Here is a 24,981-nt window from a genome sequence, read left to right as displayed (position 1 = left end):
AGATTGGGAATTCCTGCCTCTGTGTGTCGTCTGCCCAGCACAGATTTTTAACTTTGCATCAGCAGCATGGGCGGCAATGAGCCACACCCCTCTGGGCCGTGTAATCAGGAGGTGGTAGTTCAAAGCGGAGGGATGGTGGAGGATCCAGTTTGTGGACAGCGGTGGCTACCGCATCCGCATCCGGTTTCTAGGGGCAGCGGAGTCTGCCGGGGCGGCTGGGGAGTTCTGGGTGGCTGTGGGAGGCTTAGGTGTCTAGCCCAAAGCCCTGGCACCTGCTGTGCCTCATCAAAGCGGTTTTGTTGAGGGGTTTTCAACTGCCTCCCTTTGTTCTTGTCTGTTTTCTGCAACACCCTGAAAATTTTGTGGGGTACCCCAAGATTTTCGTATTTCTCTTCGAGCTAGAGAAAAAGCCTTTTCTTCCTTTCCCCACAGAAACTCCGTCGGTGCCCTCCACAGAGCACCTCGCTCAGCAGCTCTCCTTTCAAGCTCTGCCTTCTTTACGGCAGTCATAATTCACTATTAGTGATATCTGAGATTTCCCCAGTCTTCCTCGGTCCCAGCTTCTCTGTGAGAATGTGGGTCAGTAGACCGGTGCACTCTGGCAGGGCCTGCCGGCTGCTTGGCAGAGCCGTGTGTGGAGCCCACGGGAGCTGTAGGTAGTGACCGGCTTTGGATCCTGGCTCGGTCATGGGGAGATGGTGGGACTCCGTGTGTCTCAGCTCCTCCCCTATTCGTAAAGTGGGATAAGAGTATTTCCCGTGCACCACAGTTGTGAGGATCAAAGGCACCGACATACCCAAGGAGGCTTGGCACCATACTCATGCCTGATTAATTGACATTCAGGGGAGAGAATAGGTTTTTTTTTGGGGGGGGGCATGGGAGAGGGGAGTACTAGTTTTGTCCTATGGCCTCACCCCCCAAAACACACACTTAGGTAGCGACCTTTTCCCTAGGAATCAGGGTGAAAGGTTGTCAGTCGGGAACTTTGGGTTCATTGGGTCCACTCGTCCAGGTGGCTCTCCATTTGCCCACAGTATGTTCATCCGTGTTTAGTTACATAAGCAGCTCATATCTGATCCTCAGCCTGAAGTCAAGCACCTTCTAAAGAACTGAGTTTTGGACCCCTCATCCCTACCCTGACCCGGGGCCCCTTGTATCCCCATTCTTCCAGTAGGACCGCTACTGCTTCCAGGAAGAGCTGGACCTTCTGAGAGCCGGGTCCCCCGAGGCACAAGACTATCAGGGCCAGAGCATCTTGGTCAGTGGGGCCTCGGACCGGCAGCCAAGCCAAACACGGTATCCTGGATGATGGCCCTTTTCTGGAAGGCATGTGGATACTTTTTCCATGGGCTGGCTCTTCCGGAGCACAGGGCCACGTGAGCCAATTGTTGAGTCCTGCCCAAGTCCACAGCGCGACTGAGCCCTAGGCTGTGAGCTGAAGATATCTGTTGCTCTATTTTAAGATTCCCAGCCGTGTTTCCCAGCAGTTGTCTCTTGGTTAGAGAAAAGGAAAGGCGGGGTGGAGGCAGGGGGTGAGAGACAATGAAGCCCAAGCTGCGGAGTGTACTACTTCCAGCTGAGTGGAAATTCCCATCCTTCATGCAAGAAAGTAGCACCCTCCCCCATATCCTCAACACACTCACACTGACTCAGAATCTTTCATTGGTCAGGACAAAGTCTTTCTTATTTTAATAACAAAAATAAAGTTAACATACAGGTTTATTTCTCAGAGTACTTTCACCCCCCCCCACCCCCATTTGTTGGCGGAAACAGCCATTATTAGTTCCTGTTTGCTAATGAGAAAACCCGGGCCCAGAGAGGTTAGTGATTGCTCATGACCACACAGCCAGTTAATCATAGAGCCATCACAGAGTGTAGATTTCCCGTGTTTTATATCGTGTTACTTCATTCACAACTCATTCAGCAGAGAGCGAGGTATTATCTTGCCCATGAATGAAGCAAGGAAGGGCTGATGTATGGTAACCCTGGCGGAGTCTCAGGCCTCTGGCTTGTGTCTCCTCAAGCACAGCCTCATGAGAGGAAATAGTCTGTTGAAGGTTTCTAAGCACATAATTGTTGGCAAATATACACTGTTAGGGAAGGAGAGAAAGGTAAAGTGTATTGCCAGGGGGCAATAAAGGCGTCTTCCCACCAGCTTTTTATTAGAGAGAATTTCAAGCATACAGTAAGTAAGGGTGAAGATAGATGGTTATAGTGTCTACCACTCAGACTCCACAATGCCCTTCCTCCACCACTTCCATAGTGGCCTTTTTCTTTTCTCTTGAAATACAGAAAAGCAGATATGGATTTACACCAATGTATGCATATATGTAGACATATGTAGCTGAAGCATTTGAAAAGAAGTAAGATATGAAATTCACCCCGGCTTGGGAGATAGCTCAGCTTTAGGTAAAGCGCTTCTTGTACAAGCCAAAGACTTGAGGTTTGAATCCTCAGACGTCATGTCAAAAAGCCAGGCGTGGTCGTACACGTCTGTGACCCCATTGTTCCTACAAAGAGATTGGAGGCTGAGAAGGGAGAACCCCTGCAACTTCCTAGGGGTAGCTAGTGACAAGCAGAAAGAGACTGCCTCCAACAAGGTGTGGAGATCGAGAAGCAACCTCAGAGGAGGTTGTCCTCTGACCTCTCCACATGCGCCTCAGCAAGCACGCAGCTGCACTCACACATGCACACAGATCAAATCAAATTCACTCTTAAGCACTTCACGCATCTTCTGAGAATGAGAATGCTTAAACTGGCGAATTTGGAGCTCGGGTCCGGTCAGATGAACGGAACTTCATTGGAAAAAAGAGGAGGGTCACTCCAGGTAGCAGTAAGGCTTTGTGTAAATGCAAACAGGTGAATGACCTCAAGGGACCTGGAAAAAGAGGTAGGCATGACTGATGGACCCGATTGTGAACGAGTTGTGTGTGCCGATAATGGAGTTTCAGTGTGACTCTGGGGAGGTGGAAAAAGCTGGAGACCTTGAGAACAAGAGGACACCATGTTGGTGACAGGTGGGTTGGATGGGAAAGATGGAGAGGGAGGGGATTAAAGAGGCTGGGGGCAGTGGCAGCTCAGGTGAAGGGGAAGAATCCAGCGGCCAGGTGGGAGCTGATAGATCCTGGAGGCTGGCTAGAAAGTGGTGGTAGTGGTGGAGAGAATGTAAATAAGACCCATTCATCCCTCCCACTTCTGCTCTCCTCCCTTCCCTCCCTCCCTCCTTCTCTCCCTCATTCTGACTCTTCTCCCCTTCTCTTTTTTTTCATTATTTTGAGATAGGGTCCCACGTCTCATGTAGCCCAGGCTGTCCCTGAACTCACTATATAGCCAAGGGTGACCTTAAACATCTCCTGTCCCTCCTTCAGAATACAGAGCTTACAAGCATGTGCCACCACACCCGAGATGGCTTTCAAAAGCTGCCAAACAGAGGCACTAACGTCATTCATTAATGCCTCCGATCCAGTGAAGTGGGATGTGGGATGATGCGTCTAAGACATTGAATTGACTTCAGATAGGTTAAGTAGGAAGACTTCTGATTTCCAGGTGGCGGTACAGGTCCTGAACTCTAGGAGAGGCCAGCCTAGGTGTGGGACCCATCAGCATACCTGATACATACAATAGCAGCTGAGTGGTGGAGGCCAGAGTCGGAGCAGAGATGAGGGTCCAGGTCGGAATCCTGGACTGTATCCGCACAGAGTGCACAGATGGGGGACAGAGGACCCGTCCTAACAGACAGGCCACAAGGAGCACTAGATGAGCTCCTGCGTGTGGAATTCCAGACTCTCGGAGAGGGCTTCAGAGTGTAGTACCACGTTTAGAGGGGATGGCCGTTTTAGAATGATGAACAGAGTTGCCCCAGGGCCAAAAGCTCCTGGGAGTAACAGGGTTGCCCTTCTGTATACTGCACTTAGGAAGTTGAAAGCCCTCCCCTTTTTTTTCAACTCCCTCTGGCCCCTTCTGAGAAATGAAGACCGGCTAGAAGTATATGTGAAAGAAAACATTTATTGCAGGAGCCCTCCTGGAGCTCAGGGCCAGAAGTAATTTTCTGGAACAATGAGGGAGGGGGGTTGTGCAGTCTGCAGAGTGAGTAGCTGACTGAAATGGTAGTGGAATTCGATGACCTGGGGGTCAATCACAGCTTGGTCCTTCTGTCTGTTCCTCAATTGATCTCTCTGTGCCTCAGTTTCTCCACCTGTCAACCACGATCACTGCACCTTCTTCAGAGGCTGGGGCAGGATTCTGTAGGACTGTGAGAAGCCGGCATGGAGAACTCAGACGCAACACTCAGTAAATACCCGCTGCCGCCATTGTTATTACTGTAGCCAGGCAGTTTGAGAAGCCTGGGGATTCTGGATCGAGAAGATTCCCTGGTGGCCTTGGAGCAGCTGAGCCAGCTGCCTGCTGGTGGGTGGGGGAGAGAGGCCCAGTCACACAGCTCCCCGCGTGTTGCCCCTGCTCAGATGTGTGGGGCCCCATTATGGAAAGCTCATTTCTTTCTCTGCAAAACATCACGGGCCCCCTGCCGCGCTGCTCCCTCTGTCCACCTGGGCCTGTTTCTGGGACAGCTGCTGTGTCAGGGGCGGATGGCCTGGGAGCTTGTGAAAGGACCACCTGTTCCTGTTGCTCACTCCCGCCCTCCCCCTCCCCTGCTGCCAGACCCAGCCTCCCAGCTGCTCACACATCAATCCACGTTTTTTCTCCCTCTGTTCAGGTGTTGTGGGCGCATTGAGAGAGGCACGTTTGCTTACAACTTGTCCCAGCATCGTGGCTAATGCAGGGGCCGTGTGGAGCCTCTGTTTGCCTATGGAACTTGTGTCTCTGGACCAGCCCTTCTCATCCCCACATCCCACCTCCCCTGTCACCAAGGGGACTCGTGGAGAGTGGCTCAAAATGGGGGGAGGTTATTGCACAAAGGGTCCCTAACTCCTAGGACATGGCAAAGCCCTCCAGTGCCTCTGGCATTATGTTGGAAAATGTCATTGGTGTTCATATGCTGGGGCTTGCTGTTCTGGGGTTCCTCATGTCCCAGATGAGGTCTAGGAGTAATTTAGGATAACGTGGAGACATGACTAGAGTGGTAGCCAGGGCCTAGACCCAAGCTGCTCTGAGATCAGCATTGAATAGTTCTGGGTTTGGACCTTTTGGACACATCTGGGGTCTAGTCTTGGCTGAGTCTGGAGTATTGATGTGTGATAGACTGGTAATGCCACTAAAAATCCTCCTACTCAACACAGACCTGGCTGGCTGGGGTTCTCAAACAGGCATCTTGGGAATGTCCCCTCCCCCCACAGGACCCGAAGGAGGCAGGAGGCGAGATGTGCTGAGAGTTTTGTAGCAGGGGCTTTGAGGGACAAGGAGAGTTCATTCAGGTTCCAGCTGTGCTCGGTGTCCTGTTCCTGGCTTCAGCCTTGCTGTCTGCTCCTCCTGCAGACTTGGTTCCATTTACTGCGCTCCAGGAGACTCCAAAAGCTACTGTGGCGGTCCATGTTAGGGGCATGCATAGCATTAAATTTCACTGCATAATCTAGCCCTTCTGGGACCCGTTTCCAGAAAATTGCCTGGCGTGAGTTCAGCAGAGAATGCTTGCAACTCAAAGACCCTGGGGAGGTAGGGTTGACAGTGATTCTCCAAGGGTATTACATTCTCTATGTCTGTGGGACTTGTTCCTTTGTTTATTCATAGATTTGGTACTTAGCGAGTGTGTATCGTGTTGGATATGGTGCAGGGCATCAAGATTCGGGGTTTGAAGCATCTCTGTGATCATCTCCATCCTGCCTAAGCAAGCTTCCCACCAAGAAGAGCTAAGTGTCCTTGAAACCGGGGATGGTTTAATTTGCTGAGTTTCTGGGCTGGGCCATAAACAGTTAATCATGGGACCTTCCTCTGTGAGTGTCTTTGAGTCCTGCTGCCCCGAATTTGAGAGCTGAGCAATGCTGTCTTCTCACCTGTTCTGGATCTCTGGTGTGCCATTGGCACAGCTGTGGGCTGTTCGCCATTTTCTTGGAGAGTGCTGCACCCTGCTTGGAGTTCCTGTTGGGGGGTGTGTGTGTGTGTGTGTGTGTGTGTGTGTGTGTGTGTGTGTGTGGTGGAGGGTGGCAGAGGGGTGATGCTGGGGATAGCTGGAATACCTCCTCTACTCCAGCCCCAGGGTGGTGGGTGTTAGGGTCCTTCAAGGCTTGGTTCCTGCCTGAAACAAAGCATGGCCTCACCCAGAACCTGCAGGACTCTGCAGTTCTGGGATGAAAAACAGCTCTGCACCTAGTCTTAGAACCAGAGGTCTGACTCCTGCTTCTCAGCCACTTGCAAATGCCAGGCCTCAGTTATTCCCTCTTCTAGAATCTTTCACTCTGAATGACTTCTCAGGGCCTTGGAAAATGCCGACCTGAGGAAAATCTAAAGTTCATTTCCGAGTCTTAGTGAATGGAAGAGAGGTGCTCTCAGAAAAGAGGAGGAAGTGGGTGGGGAGCCACAACGAGGAAGAGGAGGAAGATGTTTAGAAACTCTTAGGTAATTCTCCCAGTTTGGAAATGGCAATATTAGGATTAAATGGGGTCGTGGATGCCACCGGCTGACTCAATCTCCCAAGTGCTCCCACTACAACTGCAGAGCAGTGGGCAGATGTGTGAGCGGAGTCAACATGGGGTGAGCAAGCAAGGGGAGAGGTCAGGAAACTTGGTCAGGGGGAATCCAGGAGGCTGGAGGCAGGTGGACGGTCCACTGTGGTGGTGGGAAGACATCGTAGCTTGGCAGACAAGCTCATGTGTGCCCAACCATAAACACCACGCTTGGTAGTTATGAAGATTCATACCAACATGCCAGAAACCAGGAAGCATAAACAGAGAGAGCCAGGCTCCATCTAACAGTGGCCGGGGTTCTGGAGGACAGGGAGGGGCTAGGGTCTTCAGGACTCAATGATTCCCTGACCAAGACTTTGGAAGCTAAAGGTCCGACTACAGGATGCTAGCCCTGGACTCCCTCCCAAGTGGGAGCCAGGACCTTCTAGGAGCAAATGGGGGTGGAGAAGCATGGGCTGGGAAGGATTGCAGGGGACTGCAGAGTTCAGAGATTAACTGAGGGACTTCAGCAGAGGCCGGGGCTTTCCACAGCCACACTCGGGAATTGTAGACACAGGGGACTAGGAAGTAAGGAAGCAGAAAAGTCCAGAGCCAGTGACGACACAACAGCTCAGGGCAAGGGCTGAAAAATGGAAAATGTGAGTGGAGAGAAAGGAATGGAACGAGTAAGTAAGGGGGGTGGGGTGGGGAGAGGATACGGGAGACAGAATCGTGGGATGAGTGCAGCATCCCGCCATTTCCTCCAGGGATGGACTTCTGTTTTCTCCCTGTGAGCCTGGGTTTTAGCTAGGCTGGATGGTCAACAAGCCCCAGGAATCCATCTGTCTCTGTCAGTATATCCCACACCTCTCCCTTGCCAGCCCCAGGATTAACAGCCCTGGCTTTTTAGGTGGGTGTTGGAGACCCCAACTGGGGTTCCCATGTTTGTGAAGCAGGTACTTTACCTACCAACCCATTTTCCTAGCTCCTGAATTATAAAATCCTGGTGGTAAGGGAAGAGTCTAACAAGTTGTTGTTTCCTACTGACTTCAGAACACAGTAAATTAAAAAATATATATATATATTTTCAATTTGGAGGATCCAGAGCACTGTGGGGATTGTGTGTGTGTGTGTGTGTGTGTGTGTGTGTGTGTGTGTGTGTGTGTTTTAGGAGATTACAGTCATTCACTACCACACCATTTACACTAGACAAAGCTCCTGTCTGGACTTCTGCTACTACAGAAAGGCTAGTGCTGGGTACCACAGGGGCTGATGGAGATGAAGGATGGCCAGGCTGGGACACTGTGGGGTGTTTAATCTTGACCCCAGCTCTGCCCAGATTGCTGATCCCCGATGACCCAGGCCACAAAGCTGTTGTCCTCACACCCTCCATTCTTTAATGGCAGCTGTGCTGGATGTGCTGGGCAAAAAAAAAATGAGGTCAGGTTTCGTCAAAGCCAGTGCGATTCACAAGCGCAAATTCAACTGGCTAGATTCACACCAGCGGTGGAGTCAGTCGCATTTCTGAAATCACAGATAGGAACTGACCTGCTGGGAGGAGAATTTGGGATGCATTGTGAACTTCAAAAAGTTTCTGTCTGGAAACTGGAGAGGTAACCATGGCAACCGGGAGGCAGGTTGAACTCTGAGGAGGGCTCTTCATCTGCAGCAGGGAGCTGTGTGCTCTCAGATCTGCCTGTCGTCTGTGGTTGCACATCAATCCCTTTGTCTCTGCTTGCTTTATCAAATAGAACATTCCAGCTCAGGAATCCGGAGACAGCCCTGGCTTCAGCTAGTTGCAGTTTGGATTCATTTAATGAAGGGCACCTCGGGCACTGCTGTTTTGTTGCCTGCAAAAATGGAAATTAAAAGCCTCCTGTGGCCTATTTACAGGGATGCAGAATGGACAGGGAAGTTTGAGAGGAGTCTGTGAAGAAATCAGTATTGTTGTCACGTGGCTCTGTCTGGGCTGATTCAACTACGGGCAAGAGTGCAGGTGACACCAGAGTCTGATCCATCCATACCTTTTTTTTTTTTTCCTCCTCCTTTGTCACACGGAGAATGGCTGTGCCATGGGTAACACATGATAACACAGATAACATCTGTGCCTGGCTGCTGTGTGATAAAAGTGTGTCGGTGGGCATCATAGGAGCACCAAGCAAAACAAAACCCTCAGCTCAGCTGAGCACCTTTGCCTCAGAACCAGGAGGTGCTCCCGGTGGGCTGGCTGGACTTGAAGACTTGAGACACCCAGCTGCTCTACAAGACATCCTCCCACCCCTGCCAATATAACCACGGCCCAGCACCAGTCTAGCCCTGGGGCTGTGAGGTAGGACATCCTCAAGAGCTGAGGTTGGCAAGATGGGCATGTGGATGTGGCGTTGACTGCATCCAAGATAGAAGTGTGATGGGAAGGGGTGCCATATCCTACCTGCCTTGGCTCTCCACTGAGTACGTGGGAGTTTGGGAAAGGCTTCAAACAGTTGAGAGTACACTGTGTTGACTAACTAGGTCACCCCTCACAGGGCCTGGCTCAAGGGGGGAGTCTACTCGACCAATTGTCCCACACTGTGTCTAACTTTGGACTCGATCATCTTAACTTCCTCGACAACTACTAGTTCATAGGCCTCCCTCCCCTCCTGCTCTCTCTCTCACACTCCCCTCCACGTCCTCCAGCCTTCTAGTTGAGCTTTCTTGGGTTAGAACTCCCCCGTTGTCTCTTTCTTCTCCTCTGCCTATTTTTCTCCTTATCCTTCTGCCGGGGCTCAAACCCAAGGTCTGGCGCGGACTTGGCAAGTGCTCCACCACCAAGCTGCATCTCCAGGCCCCTCCCTCCCTCTCTTCCTACCTTCCTTGATCTTTTACTTCAAGGAGCACAGAGCAGGCCTTGCTCAAGAACTGTTACTCTGAAGATGACATTTATGAAATGGAAATCTGTATTCTAAAAGGCACACACACAAAAAAAATCGTTTTTCTTATTGTCTAGAATTCTGGCTAAGTAAAACTGAAATGCAACATAGAGTGCCGATTACGTGCTAAGTCTTGCTCCAAGCACTTTACATGTGGATGTGGGTACTTTGGCATGTCACCTAGATCCCCTTCTCTAGTCTGTGGGTATCTTCTGTGGCACGGTTTCTGTTGTTGTTCTTGACAGAGGAGTTACCTGGAGCCAGGTCAGGCCATCTCAGCCCAGCAGCACCCAATAAATGGTTAATGTCAGGGCCTGCCCCTTGGCTTTGGATGTAGACATTTGTGAAGGTCCAACACCAATCTAGAGCGTCCTTGAAGACCCTCCGGGGGTCTCTCCTGAAATGGTGTGACATCACTTCTCTGTTCAGCCTCACTGCTTTTCTTTCCTCCCAGTTCGGTTCTGAGAACTCTCCCTAGCATGCACGCCAATGCTGCAGAATGTTTCCTGAGGTAACGGAAACCTTCTTGAATCCCCACAACAGTAAGCGTAGTGCTAGACATGAAGAAATGGAAACGTCTGGAAAGATGAAGTTTGCCTAAGGTCTCTCATCAGCATACAGGAGAACCAGGATTTGAAACTCCACAAGTATCTACCCTTAACCTCACCGGCTGCCTCTCAGTCACGATCTCAAAGGGAACTGAGGGTCAATAGGGAAGACTGTGGTGCTTTTATGGGAGGGTGAGGAGCAGCACATATTTATTACTGTTAGCCCAGAGATGCTTAGCCTCAGGGTCACTGATCAGTCACAGAGTTGTGTCTGCTAGCTTTTTTCTTTCCAGTGGGAAAAACATGGTAAATCCAAATCTGAATCCAGGCACTAATATTTACCCTGTAACTATAGAACAATTAAACCTTTTTTGCACCGTTGCAAAGGTTTCTGCTATAATTGCGTTAAATAAATGTTTTCCCACATGCCTGCTGTTTCCAACCCTGATCTTGGCCAAGTTTTCTGATCCTCTGATCCCTTCCTCTCCTAAGTGGAGGTGATGGCAGTGGGGTGAATAGCTTACTTAGCTCGCTTCACCTTCGGAACACGTAGAATGGTGCCTGTTCTGACCTGCGAGAGTTCAGTATAACGGTGATGTGCACTTTTTCTTGTGATGCACCCTGTGCTCCTGTCCTCTGTGACCCTAGAAGCCCAGCCTCTCCTGTGAGCTCTTAAGTGCCTCCGGGACCGGCCACCCCCACCAACCCCCTCCTGACACTTCTGAGTTGTTTTCTTGCTTTTACTAGAGGTCGGTCGGCGGGGCTTTTTTTTTTTTTTTTTTTTTATTCCTGGCAATCTGTGGGCGTACGTCTCGTCTTCAAGCCTTCCTCCTCTCCTGGCACCCCAAGTCTCCGACCTCCGGGGTGGGGACAGCCCCGTGCGCTCTGGGAGGAGGCCCTGGGGGCTGCCAGTCGCGCCCCGCCCTTCGGGCTCCCCGCCCCGCCTCCTCCCTCGCAAGACTCAGCCCTAGTTTCTTATTGGTCGGCAACTCCGGGACCCCGCCCCGCCCCTCGGGGATAAAAGCAATGGTGGCCCGGGCCCCGGCGCGTGCTCCTCTCCAGACCCGGTCCGTGCAGTCCGGTACCTGGGACGGCCTCGCTTTTTCCCGGTTCGCCTTCCAGTGCCCCGCGGAACCCGCCACTCTCCTCCCCGAGACGTGCTGCCCTGCGCCCGCAACCATGTGCCGCACCCTGGCCACCTTCCCCAACTCCTGCCTGGAGAGGTAAGAGGAGTGAGTTTGTTTAGCCGTCCCGACCACAACGTCCTGAATCCACCAGCCGTCAGGCCTGGAAAACTTAGGTAGAGGGGACAGCGGAGCGCGACCGCAGCGCCTTAAAGCCCCCAAAGTGTTAAGACCTATCAGGGCTCAGCTCGAGGGCTGCTGTTGTGGCCTAGAACTTGGAGACGCTAATGAGAAAAGCTTTGGGGGTCTTGGGGAATGGTCGAGTGTACTCAGGTTTCTTGGGACTGAACTATGGGGTGGTGGAGTTAGTTCTCGTGGGACCCCCGCCCCCGCCCCAACTTCTCTGTGCTGGCAGAGCAAACAGAATCCTTACATGCTCGTGGTTTGTCTTTCAGAGCTAAAGAGTTCAAGACACGTCTGGGGGTCTTTCTTCATAAATCAGAGCTGAGCTCCGATATTGGGGGGATTAGCAAATTCGAGTGGACCAGTAAACATAGCAAAGAGAGGTAAGTCCTGTTCTCTCCAGCCCTGGGGTTCGAGGGGGAGGAAGCCTGAGAGGGAAAACAGGAGGAGACAGGCATGAGGCGCCTAAGCCACCACCCTCTCTGGAGATTTTAGTGAGACTCTGCTGCTGTGCTGTGACAGCCGAGCTCCATGGAGCAGTTGGTGGAGGCTGGGTTTTGCAGACCCCAGCAGATGCCTGCACATACGACATGCACTCCTGTTTACAGGACTTTGATCTGGAGATGCCATTGCGCTTGAATACAGGACTAAGACGGGGGTCTACTTCTATTTAGAGAGCCCCTTGCCTAGAAGCCCCCTTTTTTTATTGAAGGCCAGCAGTACAGGTGCTGTGCTAGGGTCTGGGTTGTAGGTAGAGAGAATTTCTGTGAAGCTCCTGCTTCATTGGAGAGTTGTGCAAATCGGAGCTGAGAATCTGGGGAAACAGAATCAATTTTGGTTACAGAAAAGGGAGCCTTAGGGATGCTGGCTGAGGTCTAAAGGGGCCCCTGGCATTGTGGCTGGATGCCCAGTTGCCCATTATATAACCTCACTGCTTACTCTGACTCCGTATGAATCTGAGGGCTTAGCTCTGATAATTAGCAACTTCTGCCTAGGATGTGGGCTATGCCTTTCTTGACTTTAAAAAAAAAAAAAGATTAATTTAAAAATCTCTGCTCTTTCCCCTTCTCTTGGCAGAAGCTTCTCGGAAGATGTTCTGGGATGGAGAGAGTCCTTTGATTTGTTGCTGAGCAGCAAGAGTAAGTAGGACCCTGTTGTCTGTCTGTGAAGGGCACGTGCCTGCTCATGTGCTTGGAGCTTGTCCCAGGGATGCTGAAAAAACCCGGGCAAAATAATAGTAGTAGTAATAATAATCCCGGTCCCCCAGTGTGTCAGGCTCTGTTCAGAACACAAAGGCAGAGCCTTGTTCAGGAAAATTACATTCTAAAAATAGGGCCATTAACGGCAATTGCTGTCTTTTCTCCTTTTATTCCCAGCTGCCCCCTAATCTGACCTGTCTCCTCCCCCCCCCCCCCCCCACCAGATGGAGTGGCGGCCTTCCACGCCTTCCTGAAGACGGAGTTCAGCGAGGAGAACCTGGAGTTCTGGCTGGCCTGTGAGGAGTTCAAGAAGACCCGGTCGGCCACCAAACTGGCCACCAGGGCTCACCGCATCTTTGAGGAGTACATTCGCAGTGAAGCCCCTAAAGAGGTCAGTGTCCCTTCACTCGCCGTGACTCTGCCAGACCCCACCTGCCTCCTCCCAACTGAGAGCCAGGGCCAGTGGGGGCCAGTGAGGAAGAATGAGGTTTTGCAGTACAGGGGTCTTCTTGGTTACAGAGGGGTAGGGTCTCAGTGACCAGACACTAGGCTTTGTGACTCTTGGCGGCCCAGGACAGGGCAGGCTTTTTGCCTTCTCTCTGTACCTACATTTGTGATTTTTTTTTTAAACCTCAGTTATTATTATTATTATTTTTTAAACCTCAGCACATCAACTGGAGGAACAAAGTCATCACAGGAACTGGCTTAGTGCTCTGGCTGACTTGCACCCACCTTTTGGGGACAGTTTTTTTTTTTTTTTTTTAAAGCAAGTCAGCTTTCCCTCCTGGAATTATCTACACAGTAGCCATGGCGCCACCTGGTGGGCATACCTGAGTAATGCCATGCTTTTGTATCGTTTTCTGGTTGCTTCTATATTTCACATCAATCTATAAAGATGTATTGTCATTTATATGCAAGGCACTTTTCTGATCTCAGAGGATATATCAATGAAAAAAAAACAAATCTCTAATGGGATTCTATTCTAATGAGGGAAAATATCAGTAAACCAATTCAGTGTAAGCCAGGTGGGGTGTGGACAGAGCGCACCATGGGAGTTTAGGAAGCAGTGAAACAGCACACAAAGCAGGGAGGTGTAAGGATGGAGAGAGGGAAGGACCAGGGAGACAGCAGGACATGAGGTCGTGCATACAGTTAATCCTGAGAGATCGGAGGAGCAGCAGCCTGTGGGGTCTGATATGGGAACTGTCCCAGAGCTGAAAAGCTGCCTAGTGGGGCTGGAGAGATGGCTCAGTGGTTAAGAGCACTGGCTGCTCTTACAGAGGACATAGGTCACCTCACTCTAAACCTCTAGAACTCTTATATTCCCATCACCAGCATGGCAGCTCACGACCTCCTCTAACTCCAGTTCTGGGGATCCAACATCCTCTTCAGACCTCCACAGGCTCCCGCACACATGTGGTGGACACACTTAAGCAGGCCAAACACATAAAAAAATAATTAAAAAAAAAAAATTAGGAAGGGAGTCTCCTTCTTTATTCAGTGTCTGGTGTTCTTTCCGTGACCTGGCTTGCCCGCCCGACTCCCTGCCCGGCCACTCTGTACCCGTTTCTCACCGTCGCACTTACCCTGCTTCCCACAGGTGAACATAGATCATGAGACCCGGGAGCTGACCAAGACCAATGTGCAGGCAGCCACGGCCAGTTGCTTCGACGTGGCTCAGGGGAAGACGCGCACCCTGATGGAGAAGGACTCCTACCCCCGCTTCCTCAAGTCGTCTGCTTACCGGGACCTGGCTGCCCAAGCCTCGGCCACCTCCACCTCTGCATCCAGCAGCAGCAGCAGCAGCAGCAGCAGCAGCAGCAGCAGCAGCAGCAGCAGCAGCCCAGCTGAGCCTTCACATACTTGAGCCTCCACAGCAGCCGAGAAGCCAGCAGGAAGAGAGGTGGAGTCCACCCGTCCGTCCCTGAAGCAGCTGCCCAGTGTGTGGGAGGCAGGTTCTGCCCAACAAGTGCCAGAGGACAGTGAAGGGACAGACATTCCCGCATCCTGGATGTGAAGAATTCCCTCTCCTCCAGATACCGTGGGGGGCTCGGGGTGGGAGAGGCTCCTCACTTCCCGGACCTGTGGCTGAGAGCTGGACCAGGAGGCTGTACGGGGGCGCTCCGGGGAAGGGTCGGGGGCACAAAGGAACGCTGGGGTGGGTTGGGAACCTTGAGAACGGGAGCTGGAGAGAACCGTAGCAGCTGCTCACCTGCAAGACGTTGGCTTTGGGCACCTCTTGATTTCCTCATTCCTGGACTGGGCCTAGAAAAAACTGTGAATGTGGAACCTTCCTCGTCTGCGCTCGCCTTCCCAGAGATACCAGGGGTCCCCCAGCGTAGGCTTCTTAACATTCCCGTGTTCATTCTTACGGTCTCACGGGGGTCAAGGCGTCAATAGGATTCTTGCCCCCAATGGGATTTTTATACCTCAAAACCTGGCCTGTGAGCCCCTTTCCAGGCCAATAATGAGCCCTGGAAAAGAAGCCACTTTGCTCGTGTGACCCTAGACTGGGTGCTCTTGGTGGCCTTCTGTGGGTGGCCCCCTGTCCTTACATTTGCCGCAGGGTCCACCATTGAACAGGGCTAACTGGGAGGCCTTACTGAGCCCTGCACGGCCTTGGGAGATGAGGTCTAAGAGGGGGGAGGTGGATGGAAGGGGGCTTCGGGCACCGGGGCCATGTCCACTCAAGTCCAGCAACCGAGTGAGGGAGAAAACCCATCTGTAGGAGGAGCCCAGAAGTCTAGCTGAAGTCAAATCAGCTCTCTTTGCGACTATGAGACTGGGAACGAGAGACGCCCCCCGGTGGAAGAGGAGCCTTGTGTTTCTTTCCTGTAGACAGGAGATGCCCACTGTCATAGGGGAGAGGTAGACCAGGGACCAAGACAGGTCTGGATCGGAAGCTGGGAGTGCAACCAGGGCGGATTGAGGGCTGCTTGGAAGGTCGGGGCTGGGGGGGGGGGGAATCAACCCACCTATCCCCTCTGGGTCTTACCGAACAAACATTCTAAGTAAGTTCGACTTCCCGCACCAGAGACCAAACCGGCAGTGGAGACCCAGGTCGCCAACATTGTTCTCTCTGCACTTGAGGCTTCTCCAGGAGAAAATTATTTAAGTATAATATATTGTTACATTGTGTTGTGCTGATTGTCTCAGCTGTTAGTGTCGCTGTGGTTATTTATTGTGGTTTGCTTGCCTCTACTGGAGAATCTCAGCGGGAGCCACTGCCTGGCTGTGCCTCCTCTCCCCACCAGACTCTACCTCTGCAAGCCTTGGGAACCACTGAGGGCTGTCGGGGGAACACCCCACTGTTTTAATATTTATTTATTGTTAACCAGGGGAACTGGGTTCCCTTATCAGCAGTGTATGCAATCCCCGTTTTCCTGTTTGAGCGTGTTATATTCTTGTAAGAAATGAAAATAAAATGCAAGTGTAACATCCTGTCTCCAAAGACTATATGGTTGGGAAGGTGGTCCAGGGAGGTATGGAGAACGTGTGATGTCACAGACCTCTGGGGATTCTGTAAATTGGGGGACAGGATGGGGTGGGTGGCTGAAGGCATGCAAGGGTTGAGCTTTGGGGGGCAGTCTGCAGGGACCAACCTCTTTTGCCCATTGCCTTCTGGGTCACCTCATTCCTGAAAGCTTGCTCTTTGTTTCCTGCTTGCCAACTACCTGAAAAGATGGTCTTGCCAGGCACACAGTAGGGAAAGCCTGGAATCCCAGCTCTTAGGAGAATGACGCAGGAGAATTGTGAGTTTGAGAATAACCTAAATTACATAGTGAGATCCCGGTTGAAAAGAAGAGACAATATTTTTATGTGGTGCTATAGTTAACTGTTGATACAGTTATATATCCCGACATGCTATTGGCTTTCATCTCTCCCCTAAATTCCCAGGGTGGTCAGAGCTCAAATACTTAGGGGTAAAGACCCCTCAGAATCACACCCTACATCTGGATCCAGGATTCTTGGGTGATGGCAGGCGGGATTCTGACACTGAGGGCCTAGGCAAGAATATGGGAACAGCTGGATGGCGATGGTGCACACCTTTAATCCCAGCACTCAGGAGGCAGAGGCAGGTGGATCTCTGTGAGTTCGAGGCCAGCCTGGTCTACAGAGCGAGTTCCAGGACAGCCAGGGCTGTTACACACAGAAATCCTGCCTCAGAAATTAAATGATTAAATACATAATAAAATAAATATGAGAACAAACACTCAGGCAGACCTTGACCTCATATGGTCCAGACGACAGCTCTACAAGTTCCTGGAGGAAGAAACGTGTGTGGTGTAGCTGGTGAGCGGTTACCATGTGGGGGCATCTGTCTGCGTGAGATGGGCAGAGAGGACCATGACCAAGGATGGAAGGAAGGCAGAAGTGCTTAGAATTGTGGGGCATGTGTGTGTGTGTGTGTGTGTGTGTGTGTGTGTGTGTGTGTGTGTTCGCTCTGCACACATGCATGCCACAACATGCATGTGGAAGTCAGAGGACAATGTACAGGAGTTACTTCTCGGCTTCTACCATGTGGGTTCTGGGGGTTGAACTCAGGTCAGCCTTGGCAGCAAGCACCTTCACCTGCTGGGCCATCTTACTAGCCATGAGGCCCTGCGTCTCCATTTTCTACTGCTGTAGATGCTTGTATAAATAAAACACGGACATTCCTTAATGCTGCCAATGGTCATCACCTCCCTTTGCCAGACTCCAGACTCCAGACTTACACAGGTCCTCGCCCCCAGTTTTCTATATATTTTGTCTGCTGCTTGTGGAGCATTCCAGAATCCCTGTTGAGGACATGTAAGGCAGTAGGCATCGATTAAGCCAGCATGCTACAGAGAACACAACACCCACTCAACGGTGCTTCTGTGGCTGAGGAAGGCCAGCTCATATTTTACCCTCTGCTGCCCCCCTGTGGCCATGACCATGCTTTTTCTTAGGCTCGTCTGACTTTTAAGGTTAATACATATTTAATTATGTGTACTGGTGTGTGGTTATGTGCCCATGAATGCAGGCGCCTGAAGAAGCCAGAGAAGTATGATCCCTAGAATTGTGATTACGGGTGGCTGTGAGCCACTCATGTGGGTGCTGGGAGCCCGACTTGGGGGCTTTAGAAGATCAGACGTACGTGTTTAACTGCTGAGCTACTTCTCTCCAGCCTGAACTTCCACCGTTTTAGAAAGTTCCGCTTTTTCCTGTGGAATTCTATATAATGGCTGGAATATGTTTGGTTTATTAATTCATTTTTGTGAACATATGAAATTTTGATGACGTTGGAATTATTAACACAGTGTGTGTTAATAATTCGCCTGTGTGTAGGAGTTAAGCCAAAATTTCCTTAGTTCTTTTAGGGCTAAAAATTAACTTCCCAATCTGGAAGGTCTGGGGTAAGAGACTGTTCAGGGGTCCAGGCACTACGAAGTGCGGATTCAAGGTAATTCGATGTGAGTGGAGTGCTTGAAATTGGTCCAGCTTTGGAGAAGAAGAGAAAACCTGAAGTTAAACATCTGAGGTCCATCCTAAGGGTGAGAGATGTAAGGGGGTTAGGCACTGTCACAGGGCAGATGGACTTACCTGCAGGGAGCAGAGGCAGGTGGGCCAAGTTTGTAGCCTTTTCCCCAATCAGAACTCCCATGTCTTGGCAGCAGCTGGAAGATGCTGCCCACTCCACGGAAGGGTCTTCACCGGCCACTCCAACCTTCCAGAAAACATTCTCAGAGACCCACCCCTCTAGAGGCTTGTCAAGGTGACAAGCGAGACTAACCATCAACAATCACGAGCTCAGGCACTGGCTTAGACTTCCAGTAAAGCAAGAATGTGTGGATCTTTAAAAATGTACAGTGCGTTCCCATTTAAGAGGCAGCCTCACCGGGCGGTGGTGGCGCACGCCTTTAGTCCCAGCACTCGGGAGGCAGAGCCAGGCGGATCTCTGTGAGTTTGAGGCCAGCCTGGTCTCCAAAGCGAGTTCCAGGAAAGGCTCAAAGCTACACAGAGAAACCCTGTCTCGAAAAAACAAAAACAAAAAAAAAAAAAACAAAAAAAAAGGCAGCCTCACTGAAAGCATGATGCAATGTTCAGAGCTAGGCAACTGATGTGAATCTCATGTCTGTGGCTCACTAATCAGTGTATTGCTCAATTTCCGAGACTCTCACTTTGTATTATAAAATGCGACTATAAATAGCATTGGCTTCAAAGAGGTTTTGTGATGACAGAAAACGTATGAAAAGTGTGTATCAGACAGCTTGGTGGCATGCTCAAAAAATAGCAAATACTTGTATCTGGCAGATACTGCTCTAAATATTTTACATATGTTAATTTCTATAATCCTTGTAAGGATCCTATAACATTAACAATATAGAAGCTAAGGCCCAGAAAGTTTAGGGGAATCACTCGAATGTAAAGAGGTAGCAAGTAGCTGGACCAGTTAGCTGTTGCTGCCTAGCAAGCCTGTCCAGACCATCCGCACATTACTGATAGGAGAATGGCAGTATTCAGTCAATTCCTCTTTACCCATTGTCTTCTGCTCGAGATCCCAGAAGGCTTTGGGTGAGCTAAGTGCATCTCTGGAAGTGAGCTCAAAGGCAAGCCCTGCAGTCGATGTTCTTTTTGGTCAAAGGAAGGCTTGAGACAATCACAGCCACAGTTCTAACATCTTGAGTGTGAAAGTGGGTCAGGGAGAGAGGGGTTATGTCCTCACATTTACCCTGGCCTTGTGTTTTCACTCTGTATCTCCAGTCCAGGCTTTCCACTCACTCCTGGACTTGCTCTCTATTCTTAGTAAATTATTCCTTCTTCAAAGTTTAAACCTCACCCGGGGCCTGGGCTCTGTGAACAGACTGATCTCTTCTCCTGCAAGAAGGTGGTCCTAGTCTGTCTCTCCGGCCATCTCCTCCTGGAGTCTCTTGGTTCAAGATGGTCCGGGGGAAGTCATGGTTCCTGCTACTCACCTCCATGCTTTTCTGTGCCAACACTTATCCTCCCCCAAGAGGGCAGCTGGTACCAAGTGACACGCCTCTCATGCTCATGTTTGATGTGACAGCTAATAAATCATTGTGTTTTCCTCACAAGGGTCACTCTTACTCTCTGCCCTGGCCTTGATCCAGGGTTGAGTTTTCTACTGGAATCCGATGGTTGCTTCCCCGTTATTCACGAAATTTCTTATTCATGTGTTAATAGTTTAGAGTTTTATTATATGCATGCTTTCTACTATAAGTGGCCTCAAATGAATTTTAGGATTGGGATTTGGAATCATAAAAATATATATATCAAATCAGTGTGCCAGTTTTACCTCTTAGAAATCAGTCAGACCTGCAACCCCTCTGGGGTCTGATCTGGGTTGTTTAAAATTCTTCTCTGGGAAGAAGTGCCAGGATGAGGGAAATGGTACTTAGCTTTCCAAAATGACCCATTCAGACTAGATGGCTTCTTTTGCGGGTGGAACTTATTCCCCAATGTATCCATCATGGCTCAATTCTAAATATGAGAGAAAACACATACATGAGCAAAACGGCCCTGGCAGCTCTCTGCTCAGCGGCTGTATATAGCGCTTCTCCTAGACAGAAGCATCCCCACAGAACGTCAGCAGCAATTAGAGATGACTGCGGGGGAAACAAGACAAAAATAAGGGAACCGGTAATGCGGACCAAACACCAGACTGGGCAAGAGTCTCTATCACCACAAAAGTAGCTAAACGTCGCCCTCTGCTGGCTATCCTGAGTGACTGCTGTCAATCCGGCTCCCCTTTGTTCCGCCCAGTTCCTAGAAAACAAAGAGGAAGGCAGCCATCGTGAAATTTCTCCCGCTTCCAAAGAGCATCCAATTGCGCATGGATCTTTATCTCCTCGTACCCCAGATCACCCGGCACAGCCCCAAACCTGTCAGGATCATGTAATCAAGTCCTGGATTTCCTCTGGGCTGAGTTCTTCCTACACTGCTCACGACAGGCAAGCTTCCTCCGCGCAGGCTGTGGAGGAAGTCAGCCTTCTCCAGGAGTTAGCTGCTGCTCAGAACAAAAGGGCATGCTTTGCTACCCCGTGCCCTGCTCTGCTCTGTTCGGCGCTGACCTTAGCTGGATTATTTTAACAGTCTGTTAAAGGAAGCCCTTTAGACACTCCACATAGCAACGCTCGGCCGAGTAATAGATGATTTGTGGATCAGGTGGCAGTAAAAGCCAGAACAGTTTTCGAACTCCATCCCATAGCCACCTGATCCACAAATCACTTATGTTTTTGTCAATTAGATACAAACTGGAGTCACCCAGAAGAGGGAACCTCAACTGGGGAATTGCCTCCATCAGTCTGGCTTGTGGCTAAGCAGGTGGTTCCGGGTTGTACAAAGAAAACAAGCTGAACAGGCCATGGGGAACAAGCCAGTAAACATCATCCCCCATGGTTTCAGTTCCTGCCTCCAGGTTCCTGCCTTGAGTTCATGCCCTGGCTTCCCTGGATGATGGAGTATATAACCCATGTTAGTTCCGGCTGCTGTGACCAGCCTGCCTCGGCCACGGAGACATAGCTTATGTCATCATCTGCCGCCAGGTGCTTTCCCACGCTCAGCTATGCAGGGCACACACCTCTTAAAGTGTCAGTCACAGCTCTTGTCTCTTGCCTGTTCTCTCTGCCTGTCCGTCTGAGTGTCTGCCTCTCTCATGTCCCCACTCTGAGAAGGCTTTTCCCTCTTTCCCTCTCCCCCTCCCCCAACAAACCTCTTGGACTAACTCTGTTGTGTGTGGCGTGTTCTCTTAGGGGCCTTCCTTAAAGGTAGCTCACTTCACTGTGGTAATATTATATTTGTGCTGAAATGTGATATTTTATTTGTACGTTAATAAATAAAGTTTGCCTGGAGATCAGAGGTCATAGCGAGCCATAAACAGAAGTCAGGCACTGGTGGCACACGCCCTTAATCAGACCACATGGCAGGCAGAGTCTCTGTGTGGTCAAGGACACAGCGTGGTGACACACGCCTTTAACCCCAGTACCAATCATAGAGACCTGGAGGTCTGTATAGACAGGCAGTGATGAGGAAGTGATGTGGCTGGGCTTAGAGCCAATGAGAAGGCAGAACAGGAAGGCAATAAAAACACGGTTAGACAGGAGGACTCTGTCTTGGAAAGCTAAGGCGTAGTGGTAAGATAAGGCTAGTCAGTGGCTCTTTCCTATTTCTCTGATCTCTTCGACTACTACTTCTGCATTTGGCTCTGTGTTTCTCATTTAATAAGACTTTTAGAAATTCGTCTACACTCCACCACTTGTTTTTTTTAATCCTTCAACCCACAAGCCAACTAAACCCTTTCTCTCCGTGTTGATTTTAGTCAGTGTCTTTACCACAGCAACAGAGGGAATAAGATTGGCATCCACACTCGGAAGATGGAAATGAGGCGTAGTGACAGCATGCCTCCTGAGAGCTTGGTCTGTCAGACAATCCCTGGAACTGAAGCCCGGCTGCACGGATTGGAGGAGAGCCCTATCTGTTACACATGTACAAGCATCAGCTTTCTGTAGTTATGAATTAAGTTCGGTTGTGGTTTATTGCTCGAGGACAGAGGCACCGGAAGTCCAAACAGAGCTGAACGTCTCCTGACTTCCCAGTTTTGGTGGCCATCTTGCTCTGGGTGGAATCCAAAGTCCTCACAAGGGTCCCTAAGGCCCGACATGACTCGGATTTCAACGTCCCGTTCCCTCTCACTCCAGCTTCATGGATCTCTAAGCTGTTCCTCGATTATTTCAGAAATTGTTCCTGCCTCAGGGCCTTTGTCCCTACAGTTCCTTCTGAGGCATTTGTGCAGCAGCCTTTTCCTCCAGTCTGCTCAAATGTCACCTTCTGAACAAAGCACCCCCCACGCCTTCCCCAACCAGTCTGTGGAGATTTCCCACCCTGGTATTTAATGTGTGTGTGTATTGTGTGTGTTGTGTGTGTGTGTGTATTGTGTGTGTTGTGTGTGTGTGTGTGTATTGTGTATGTGTTTGTGTGTTGTGGGTGGTGGTGGTGGTGGTGGTGGTGTGTGTGTGTGTGTGGTGTGGTGTGGTGTGTTGGCTGGTCTTGAGGACCCCGATTGTCTATGTCTCCCCAGCAGTGGGATTATAAATGCTCCACTGCAGCCCACTCTTGATTACCCAGGCTCTGGAGATTGTGCCTCTGGGTCTCCTTCTGGCATGAGGTCTAGGCATTGAATTCAGGTCTTGAGTTTGCAAGGCAAACACTTTACTGACTGGCCTGTGTCTCCAGGACTCTAAAACCTCCCATGTCTACCTTATTTTTCCCTGTGGGTTTTTCCACTGTAAGATACACTACGTGATTGAGTTATTTTGTTCCCTGTCTGGCTTCAATGGGAATGAAGGTAGGTTTGTCGTTCTCTGTGATGTAGCCCAGTCTTCCGAGCACAGCAAGTTACTTAACCACTTTATGCCTTAGTTCCCTTATCTGTAAAATGGGGTGGAAAACAGTAGCTATCACAAGAAGATTTGCTTCTCTGAGTTGGTGTCTGTGAAGTGCTCAGAACAGTTCCAGAAGAGCTATGCAAATGTTTTCTATAACTAGCATAATTACCACCACCACCTCCAACACTATCACCACCAATACCTCAACTACCACCACCACCACCATTACTACCACCACCGACTACACCTAAAACACCACCACCTCAACCACCACCATCTCAAACACCTCCACCACCACCACCACCACCATTACCACCACCACCACCAACAACACTATCACCACCAATACCTCAACCACCACCACCATTACCACCACCACCACCACCACTACCACCATCACCACCACCACCACCATCTCCACCACCTCCACCACCACCACCACCACCACCACCACCACCACCACCACCAACACTATCACCACCAATACCTCAACCACCACCACCACTACCACCATCACCACCACCACCACCATCTCCACCACCTCCACCACCACCACCACCACCACCAATACCTCAACCACCACCACCTCCACCACCACCACCAATACCTCAACTACCACCACCACCACCACCACCTAAACCACCTAAACCACCTCCACCTCAACCACCTCCACCACCACCACCACCACCACTAACAACAACACCTCAACCACCACCATGACAATCCTTGTTACTATTATCTGTTCAGATAGCAAAATAGCACGCACAAAGACAGATTGGAAACAGCAGGATGTATTGATGCTCTAGAGGAAAACAACAACCATGAAGCCTACAGGAAAAGGGACCGCCAGGAACTCCATCATACCTGGACATCTTTTTTTTTTTTTTTTTTTTTTTTAAAGATTTATTTATTTATTATGTATACAGAAGAGGGCGCCAGATCTCATTACAGATGGTTGTGAGCCACCATGTGGTTGCTGGGAATTGAACTCAGGACCTCTGGAAGAGCAGTCGGTGCTCTTAACCTCTGAGCCATCTCTCCAGCCCACATACCTGGACATCTTATTATACGCTATTACACTATTTTAAAAAACTTATTTATGGGGTTGAATAAACGGCTCATCAGGTAAAGGTGCTTGCCAGACAAGCCTTGTAACCTGATTTTGAGCTCTGGAACCTATATCTATGTACAGGTGGAAGAAGAGAATCCACACCACACATCATTGTCTTCTGACCTCCACCAGCCTGCCCAAACACATCCATCCATCATGGACATACCCACAACATTCCTCCTCTACCACCTGTAAGATTGCTTATGATTTCTCTGTTTTCATTAAGAAGCAAGCTCCAGGCAGAGCTTCAGGTTTGTGTAGTAAGTCGCTGCATCCCAAGTGCTTCCAATCATCACTGGCAACAGACCTTCTTCCTGCCCTGTACTAGCTGACTGCATAATGGATTATGTATCTATCTTCTTGTTTCCATCCCAGAACACCGGGGATTTGTGAAGAGAGAAGACACAAGAGTGATGGGTGAAGCTGGGTCCTATAACCTGAAGGGCGAGCGCCCTGGGGCCGGCCAAATCTGTCCTCCGTGCTCAGGGTAGAGTCTTTGCTTTCTGTCATGGGGTGAAGATTGCTCAGGCTGTGTCTGGGCTGACCCTGCGCACACACCTTCAGTTCTTTCGTTTTCTCACTCCTTTCTTGGCTCCGCCCTGAGGGCTCAGTGACATACCACAAGGAAATGTTTCCTCTAGGGGATGGTCTTAAAGGATTGTGACTGCCAAAAGAATGATGCTGAGGAGACTGAGTTTGGAAGGTAAGGTGGAGCGGACTGGAGGAGAGCTGGCAGTGCCTGAGGAGTCCTTCCTGGCCTGATCTCACGGGTGGGGGTGGGGATGAAAAAGCCTGGAGGATTTGGGCAGCAGCCCTGTGGTCCCGAGCCCCTTCCTCCTCAGGTTGCCACTGTCCAGACGCTGTTTATTTATGGTCTCTGCTCCGGGGGCAGCTCTGGAACGAGGAAGGAGAAAATGAAAGTGAAAGCAGACGCATTTGCTGCGGGGCTCGTGTTTGCTGCGGGGGCTCCATTTCTAGGCTGG

The 24,981-nt window shown here is 50.4% G+C and overlaps 1 protein-coding gene across 1 annotated transcript; it reads left to right on the top strand.

The window, feature by feature from the left end:
* The first annotated feature begins 11,193 nt into the window (after positions 1 to 11,193).
* On the top strand, positions 11,194 to 15,911 carry Rgs16 (regulator of G protein signaling 16). The gene is made up of 5 exons (XM_059280180.1): positions 11,194 to 11,237; positions 11,594 to 11,704; positions 12,399 to 12,460; positions 12,745 to 12,911; positions 14,121 to 15,911. The coding sequence occupies exons 1-5, from the start codon at positions 11,194 to 11,196 to the stop codon at positions 14,385 to 14,387; spliced, it is 651 nt and encodes a 216-aa protein (XP_059136163.1). The 3' UTR covers positions 14,388 to 15,911.
* The last annotated feature ends 9,070 nt before the right edge of the window (positions 15,912 to 24,981 follow it).

The sequence above is a fragment of the Peromyscus eremicus genome, chromosome 15 (genome assembly GCF_949786415.1).
Source record: "Peromyscus eremicus chromosome 15, PerEre_H2_v1, whole genome shotgun sequence".
In the NCBI taxonomy this organism is placed as follows: Eukaryota; Metazoa; Chordata; class Mammalia; order Rodentia; family Cricetidae; genus Peromyscus; species Peromyscus eremicus.
This window is presented reverse-complemented; position numbering and strand designations above follow the sequence as displayed.